General features: G+C 36.3%; 1 protein-coding gene across 1 annotated transcript; it reads left to right on the top strand.

Annotated features, from left to right (window-relative positions):
• Positions 1-13: 13 nt before the first annotated feature.
• Positions 14-8,173, top strand: LOC140942496 (kelch-like protein 28). Its single transcript, XM_073391406.1, has 4 exons — positions 14-1,134; positions 3,746-3,913; positions 5,151-5,450; positions 6,129-8,173. The coding sequence occupies exons 1-4, from the start codon at positions 153-155 to the stop codon at positions 6,389-6,391; spliced, it is 1,713 nt and encodes a 570-aa protein (XP_073247507.1). The 5' UTR covers positions 14-152; the 3' UTR covers positions 6,392-8,173.
• Positions 8,174-8,817: the final 644 nt, after the last annotated feature.

Raw genomic sequence — 8,817 nt, 5'->3', positions numbered from 1 at the left:
AGTATTTTTGCATGCTCCACATGGACAGCCGCTGACTAAACATGAGCCTGAAATCGACAAGGTTTCATTTAGAGAAAGGCTTGTTTCGATTGAGTTTTTCATGTTTTTACCAGCTGTTCTCTTGATTTGAGAATAAGTGTAATTGAAAGACGATGGTGAATGAATCAGAACTTAATTCAGGAACTCCAGAGGTCGTGCATTCGAATCAGCTGCTCAAAGGTTTGAATCAACTTCGACAGAGACGGGAGCTTTGTGATGTTGAATTGTGCGCCGGAGAAAAAAGAGTTTCGGCCCATCGTGTTGTCCTATCGGCTTGTAGTCCCTATTTTAATGCCATGTTTACAGGAAATCTCCTTGAGAGCCAGAAACAGGTCATACATTTGAGAGAAGTAGACGAAAATGCGCTTCATACCCTTGTGGATTTTGCATACACTGGAAAAGCTAGAGTTACACAAGAAAACGTCCAACTTTTACTTCCAGCAGCTAACATGCTTCAGTTGAGCAGAGTTAAGGAAATCTGCTGTCATTTTCTTAGTCAACAGCTACATTCTAGTAACTGTTTAGGAATCAGCAAGTTCGCTGAAGCATACTCTTGCCACAGCTTGCAGAAGAAATCGAGAAAATTCATTCAAGACCATTTTCAAGAGGTCGTAAAACATGAAGAATTTTTGCTTCTACCAGTAGGCCAGCTAACAGAACTTCTTAAAGACGATAATTTGAACGTTGTCTCTGAACAAGTTGTGTTTGAAGCATTGCTCTTGTGGATTAAACACAAGTTCCCAGAACGAATTTCTCTTCTTGGTAAACTTCTGAAATATGTTCGTCTGCCTCTACTGACTCTTCGTTTCCTGACGTCAAACTACGAGACAAATGAACTAATTCGCGCGGACAGAACGAGCCAAATTGTACTGAACGAAGCCTTAAAATACAGACTTGTTCAAGCCAAAGGGGTTCCCTGTGAGAAAGCAATGAAACCTCGACGTGCTCCTAGGAGGATTTTTGCGCTTGGAGGAAAAAATGGCCTGTTTGCGACTTTGAGCAGCGTTGAGTATTACGAGCCAGAAAGAGATCGCTGGACTGAAGTTTCGAGCATGAAACTTCGACGATTCGAGTTTGGAGCTGCTGTTCTAGATGGTAAATGATAACTTGAGTTTAATAGGCTTCATTTAACTGTTAGCCGTACAGTTATTAGCTTTGTAATATCAACTATTTGTTTCATTTTGTTTTTCAACAACCTAGCTTCCTTTTCGCTTGCCAAAATCTTGAAAATCAATGATTTTGTGATTTTGATTGCATTCAAGCCTTAATCTATGCCAGGATTTTCTCTGTTCTGCTTAGGATTCCAATATTCGTAGATGAATTTATCAAGTAAACATTCACGCTCGAAAATTGAATATTATTTTAAGAAAATGCATTGAAAGATATTCTTAATCCCTACATTTCATGGCAATTACCTGGCATGTTTGGGTTGAGGTTAGAATGGAGAGGACTGGGTGACAATAAAGCCTCAAGTGTCACCTTTTCGCGTATTCAATACATGTATGGCTGTGTTTTAAAAGGACTGGAAACAATTTAATTCAAGAATGTGGGGAATTTGATGGCTAAAGTAAGTATTGGCTGCGGTATAGATTTTCCCATCTAGACCAGCATGTGGACCAAACATAACGTTTGAACTCAAAGGGCACGATCCATTCAACCAAAATTCCGACCTGTCCAACCGGGAAAAATGGTCCACCTCAAAAGGTAGACCTGTTTTTTCAAAACTTTTGCAGTTGGACTGAACTGATCCATTGAGTGTTGGACCGAATTTCTGGAAATTTTGGTTGAATGGATCGTGCCCAAAAAGTTAGAAAAACAAAAGTGGAAACCAAAAAAATTGCCTTATTATAAATAAAAAGAACAGTGGTTCCAGACGAGGAAACAGGTTAAGAGAATGATCAAACGTTAGTAAATTTCAGTCCAGCTAAGAAAGCTAAAAGCAAAGATGAAAATCCAGAAATATCCTGCAAGCAGGCTCACTCTTGCAAGTTCAGCCCATTCTCCTTGCAGAATGGTGGCTCCACAGCCAAAAATTTTTCCTAACTTGCACAAGTGAGACTGCTTGCAGGCTTGAATCCAAAAACACTCAATACAAGAGTCACCAAGTGCATGGAAAAAAATTGTGAGTGACTAAAAAAGTCTAGAGCAGTGGGAAATATACCTACTACTGAGCTTGATCCTCTTTTTCCAAATTTTTAATTTTTCATTGCCACTTGTCCGTTACAATAAACTTCTTATTAGGCAACCCATGAACCAATTTAGCTGAAATTTGGCCAACTTACTGTCAAATAGTTTTTCTAAAAAACTGTTCTGTGAATTTTCATTTCTGTTTTCGTTTTCGAGTTAGAGCATTTTCTCACAGGTAGTGCTAATGATTTGCTATCTCTAACTTCAACTGCCTATAACAAAAGAACAAACGCACTTGACAAAAATCTGAGGCAGTTTTTTAGTCAAACTTGTTAAGAAGCGAATGCAACCTTAATTGGCTTCTTCTGTTCATTTTTGGTTGGCCTGGACTTAAATGTACAGTGATACTCACTTTCACAAAAAGCTTCTCATTTCTGAATTGCATTAATATTTTGATTTTTTGAAAGGAATGAGCAATAATCTGGAACTATTGAGCTTTCAGAAAATTTATGGTTCATGGGGGTATTTATTAAAAGGAAAAGCGCTAGTGCTGATCAACGTGAGAAGGGTGCTTAAGGGTGGATGATACCTTAACCAAACTAGGTTGGTCTGTTTGTGAGAATCTTGACCTCTGTCGCTGGTTTAGACCTCACTGCATCCAGTGTGTACTGGGGGCCTCAGTCAAGATTCTCCCTTAACTTAGCTTGGTAGTCGAATGCTGTAGGTTATTTGAGGCTTTCTCTCCCTCACATTTTCCTAAAAAATAGACAGCTCAGACCTCAAATTAGCTGGTTTTTTAGCCAGTTGCCAGCACTACAAATTATAAGAACCCTGAATTGTTGAATAATTATTATAATTATTATAATGTTATTATAATTTTAGCATTTTTCATGACCAAAATGGAAATTAATCTCTTTTACTGCTCTTTGAAAAGATGATTAGTTTCTTCAAACACCTTCAGGTTTTCAACTCAGATATCACTGATTGGAGGTACCATTGTAAGAACCAATTCAAAATCCTTTTAACTTTTGTTTGATTTTAGTTCCTGTGTTGCAGATTAATCCCTATGATATGGTGAATTCCCCTTGACATATACTGCTAGTGATATGACTATGCTTTCCTTCACATACATGTATGGCAGCCAGTGTTTGTTGTTCCCATCCCCACTACCCCTTGAAATTCTTCTAGTTATTATTTAAGTTTCTTTTTTGTCAGATTTGACCTAAGCCACTACCAAAAAGATTTGAGCATCAACCATTCAAGACACCATAATTTCTCAATCTTTCACTGTTAATATTTGAGTGCTTTTAAATGCTTTGATGTGATATCATTGCTTTAATTGATTAATTTCAATTTCTTTTTCTTTTTTCTTACTTAATATTAAGACATGAAATGCCTAGATTAAAGTTAAGGCAAGGTGTGGGCTCATTTACATCTATTTTGTAACAATTTGTTTTCATTTGACAATTATTATGTAGTTTATTATGCAGATCATTGATCTTGAGTGGAGAAAAGTCTTTGAGTGGAAATCAAAGGTAACAAAGTAATAAAATATTACAAATAACTTTTTAATTTGTAGGTAAGCTCTATGCAGTTGGTGGTCTTGTTTGTGGTGTTGGAGTTCACAGTGGAGCACCCTTTAGGTATTGTGATAATGGCTGTGAAAGCTTTGACCCTGAGACTGGTCATTGGAGCAGAGTACTTCCTATGAATCAGTGCCGCAGTAACCACTCAGTGCAACCCTTAGGTAAGAAAGTCATCTTAAATGAATTTTCAGTTGTTGATAATACAAAAAGTTTGCTCTTTAGAGCAAAAGTAGAATGTTTTTCACAAGGTTTTTTCAAGGGATGGAATTTGCCCAGTGACATCAATCAGCAAATTTCCTAGTACAGGGTAGGGTGTTTGAGACCACAGACTCTGTTGTGAGCTTATGGATGATAACAATGTAGATATAAAAATGCACAAAGGGTTGTAATGAAAAATATTTAAAAATTAATAAAATGCATGGTGAAAAAAAGAAATTTTTATAATGTGGGCAATTCATTTTTCTGGCAAACTTTTTTTATTGCAAATGTTTATAGTTTTATGTGCTTTCACTTTGTTACGCTTATTACATCATCATTTGAAATTTCTCTCCAGGCTATAAAATAATTTGTCAAATCAACTTTATTTATACCCACAGTTAATCCTTCAGGAATTACAAAATACTATATATAGATATAATAATCTGATGATCGCTTAGTGCGTGAAACTCTGTGTTACAACTCCATTAACTTCCATCTTTTACATTTTTATTATTTTGTATTTTTAAACAAATTAATTCCTAGGTTATAACAAAAATAAGTTATTATGGTGGAACCCCTCCTTGCAGCCACCTTGGTAATCATCTCATTATTACTGCCACTGTTTTTTTGCCTGGGAAAACGGCAACATTTCCTCATAAAAAACTCGCGTGGTCACCAGTTAAATATGGCCAACAGTCACAATTTAAAACCCCAAACAATAGAATCTCTTAGAATTTCGCACCGTGAATACGGCCATTTGTTCGAAATTTAGAAAATTAAAGTGCCTTTGACATGTCAGTTTTATTGACCTAGTAATCTGAACTTGTTCTTGTACTGTTTTTGGACTACAGTACCCTTCAAATGCACTTGTGGCGATTTTATAGGCGAAGCTTAAAAGTGTTTTATCTACTGACGGAAAATTTTAAGTAGTTTTTTCAATTATTATTACTTTATACGATATCTACATTTCAGTTGTCTATTAATGAGAACAGTAATGTTCAAGAAATATGAATTCTGGCAATTTATGTTGTATTTTTTATTATGGCCCTCATGTTATGAAATTTGAGCCTGCCCAGGTTATACGGCTACCCTATTAATACTGCCATTTTTTTTTACCCATTCTTGACTGTATTAACGTGGTTCCACTGTTTTGTATAATACATCAATCTGTGATTTTTTAATACCATTTTCTCTCTGAAGGTGGATTTTTGTATTCTCTGGGTGGTTATGATGGTAATACGTACCTTAACACAATGGAATGCTACAACAGTTGCACTAAACAGTGGAGTCATGTTGCACCTATGCATTACAGTCGAAGCTGTTTTGCTGCAGCTGTATGTGATGGCTATCTCTATGCTCTTGGAGGCTATGGGCCATCTTATCTTAGAACTGTTGAACGATATGATCCCAGCTCAAATTCCTGGGAAATGATGCCTGCTATGAGCACATACAGGATCAATTTTGGCGTTGGGGTCTTGAATGGTTGTCTTTATGTAGTTGGTGAGAATACTTTTTATTATTTCTTAGCATTTTTCCTCTCCTCCTAATTGGTTTGTAGTAGCTGGGAAAGGGTCGTAAACAGGAAGATTAAAAAGGGCATCCATGCCAACTCTCAAACGAACAGTCCTAAAACTAAAATGTAAAAGAACATTTGGCAGGGTATTAAAACAGGGTTTATATGGTGAACATTAAACAAAAGTACATGTCACGGTCAAACTCAGAAAACCATGAACGGCTGAAACATTTTAGGAAGGTTTATTGTGTAGTGACCAGTCACAATAAAGTTCAGGACACGCCAGCAAACCACAAAACCACAAACTAATTACTGTTGCTGTTTGCGGTTTAGTTTTCTCCCGCTTGATTGGCTTCCTTCTCGCAAAACAATAACATTCCATAAATATTTCTGGTGTTCATGGTTTTGTGAGTTTCACAGTAGGTCATTTTCAGTGTTGTGATCCCTGATATCCTGATATTGTTTACCGTTGAATGTATCAAAAAGTTATGCAGCCCAAGCTACATAAAATCAATACACTACTTTTTCGGGGGTCACTGAATTTTTCTAACCACATTCTTGTGCTTTTTTCAAGTTCCAACCTTTTTTTTCTCCTCTTGCCCACCAACCAATGTTTTGGTAGACCGGACTAATAAGCTCTTCATCTTTCTGGTTATTTTCCTTAGGTGGTCACAATGGAGTTTCTCATTTACGAAGTGTGGAGCGGTTTGACCCTGTGTCCAGTGAATGGACCATGGTCACACCCATGAGTCGGCCTAGGACAGGACTAAGTGTGGCTGTGTTGAATGGCTTTCTATATTCAGTTGGTGGACATGATGGTTCAGGTTATCTTAGCCTGGTGCAGCGTTATGATCCGCATACAAACTCTTGGCATAGTGTAAAGAGCATGTTATCTAGTCGGTGTAGCTTTGGTATTGCAGCACTGTAATAACTACAGAACGGCTTAACATTGGTAACCCTGCACTCTCAAGAGTACAGATGAATGATTATTACTGTTATTCATGTGAATTTAATTAATATTATAATTTTTAAATTACTTTTTGCATGACTTTTATTTCCTAAAACATTTACTCCATTCAATTGTCTTAGCTCAGGAGCACCTAGCTTGCCATAAATGTGATACCAGTCACTGTGATACATGTTCCTGTCTGGTTACCTTTTAAGTCATATAATTCAAGGCTTGGTTCAGTTGACTGAACAGGCAAACTCTTATATGAACCTTCTTCTAAGGCAATCAAATTGCTTCCTTACACGTGATGTTCTTTCAGCGTTATGTAAAATTTGTTCTGTTATGGTCAAAGCAAGACAAAAACATAAAAACTCTTACAAATGATTAGATCAGAATTCTTGAGTTTTCTTTAAAATATATTCATCCTGTGGTGAAACTACATGCCACAATAATTTTGTATCTATTGATTCATAAAGCGTATGAAATAAGGCAAAAATAGTGTATTGTTCAAACATTATGAAAATAATAAGGAAAATAATATCGTCTGAATACAAGGTATAAAAAATGAGGTATATTCACACTAAGTAAATACTGGGAAAACATAATTTCTAAGAAAAAATTAGACCCATGACAGCTGTACATTTACATGGGACAATAAAAGTAAACTAAATTTCTCACTGGGTTTTCCATACAAAAAACATAATGTTATTGTTCTAATCTGTATGTTAAAAAATATTTGGCATTTGGCTTAAAATCATTGCAAATAGATTACAAGGGTTTATTGTGAGTGGTATTCCACACAGATTAAAACACCCATTATGTTCTTGTAGCATATTGAAGATAGTTTCAGAGAATATTAAGAGTTTCCATTGATGCAAACACTAGAAATGCACTCAAAGCACCATATAAGTTGATTTGGGACTGGTTTGGAGGTGTTCAGACAAGACTGATGATTAGCGTATTTCATTATTTCACTTTTTCTCTGACATTGCTGAATGACTTGTTAGATAAGATGCCTTAAACTGAATTTACATGCTCAGTTTGCTAAGTACTAGTGCCAAAGTAAGTGTTGATGACAACTTTAGTTTACTGCAAACTGTAAATTATTATACAGTTGAACCTCAAAATGTGAAGTCACAGGAAGTGGTCAGTTACAAAGTCAGACTGTTGAGGTCTTTACGAAGGGAAGTCCAGACACATCTCCTTTTTCAATAGAATGTATTGCATGTAATATTTAGCATACAATATATATAATTCCAAGTTGTTATCTTCTTCTCAATTCCTGGGTTTGTGGTGCATACAGTGAACACAAAGATCTGCAGACCACTGTATGAGGCGGTAGCTTAGTAGAGGTTAAAAACAAAACCGTCATCCCAAAGAGTGGTCACAGTCTGGTCACCGTTTCTAACATAAGCTTTTCGTTTAAGAGAGGTTCCAATTATAAGGCTTTGATTGGGAAAATTTTGGTGCATTGGAAAAGTCGTTGCTTATGGGAGGTAGCCGCTTACGAGAGGTGCCTGTTCATCAGAGGTGGTCACATATGGAGCTTCAATTGAAGTTTACATGGTATGACTTTACGGTTTGGAGTCTTGTGTTAACACGCCAAACACCCTTACCAATCTTTTCAGTGCCACCAAAACAAGTTTCCCTACTATTAAAGCAATTCAAGGTACTAGATAACAGTTGTTTATTCCTTCATCATTGTATTACGTTAGCTGCTCAGGGTTTTAGATGACAAATTTTAATAAACAATTCAAACTATCCTTTGTAACTATGTTTTATGGAGATTTCAGCATTAATTTGCATCTCAGTGGATGCCCCCATTATTCTCGATTTTTTTCCTTGCAAATTGAATAACCTGATCCTTATTAAAACATTGGCAGTTTTGGGAAGGTGCACGTGGTGTGATCAAGTGAAGAAATAAAAAAAAGGGTTGTTTAGAAACTGGACAGAATTGACAACAGTCATAGCCACAAAACACTAGCTGGATAGAATGAGAGTAATATAATGGGTGTAGCTAAAGAGCAGGGCCTGGTTCCTCAAAAGATGGTTAAGTTTAACACTGGATTAAGCCAAATTTTAAGCAAGGTTTTCTTGTCTAAGATCATGTCACTCGAGCTTACAAAATACTTTTGTCTTTACTATGAGACTCTATGATAACATAGACATAGAATGTTGCTCTAGGCAATGCATAGAAAGGTAAATACAAAAATGGAACAAAATTTTTTATCCTGGATTAACACTAATCGGCTTTTCAGGAATCTGAGCCAAAAGGCTAAATTGTTATGGCCATTGTCCATGAGACTGGAGATGATAATGATCCCAGTAATAATTTCAGCATTCTAACAGGTGTATTCAGAGCGTTTGACAATATAGATGTGGTAGTAACAAGTAGAATGTTCCTT

Source organism: Porites lutea, chromosome 7 (genome assembly GCF_958299795.1).
Source record: "Porites lutea chromosome 7, jaPorLute2.1, whole genome shotgun sequence".
Taxonomy (NCBI): domain Eukaryota; kingdom Metazoa; phylum Cnidaria; class Anthozoa; order Scleractinia; family Poritidae; genus Porites; species Porites lutea.
Note: the sequence above shows the minus strand (reverse complement) of the source record. Positions and strands in the feature narration are given on the sequence as shown.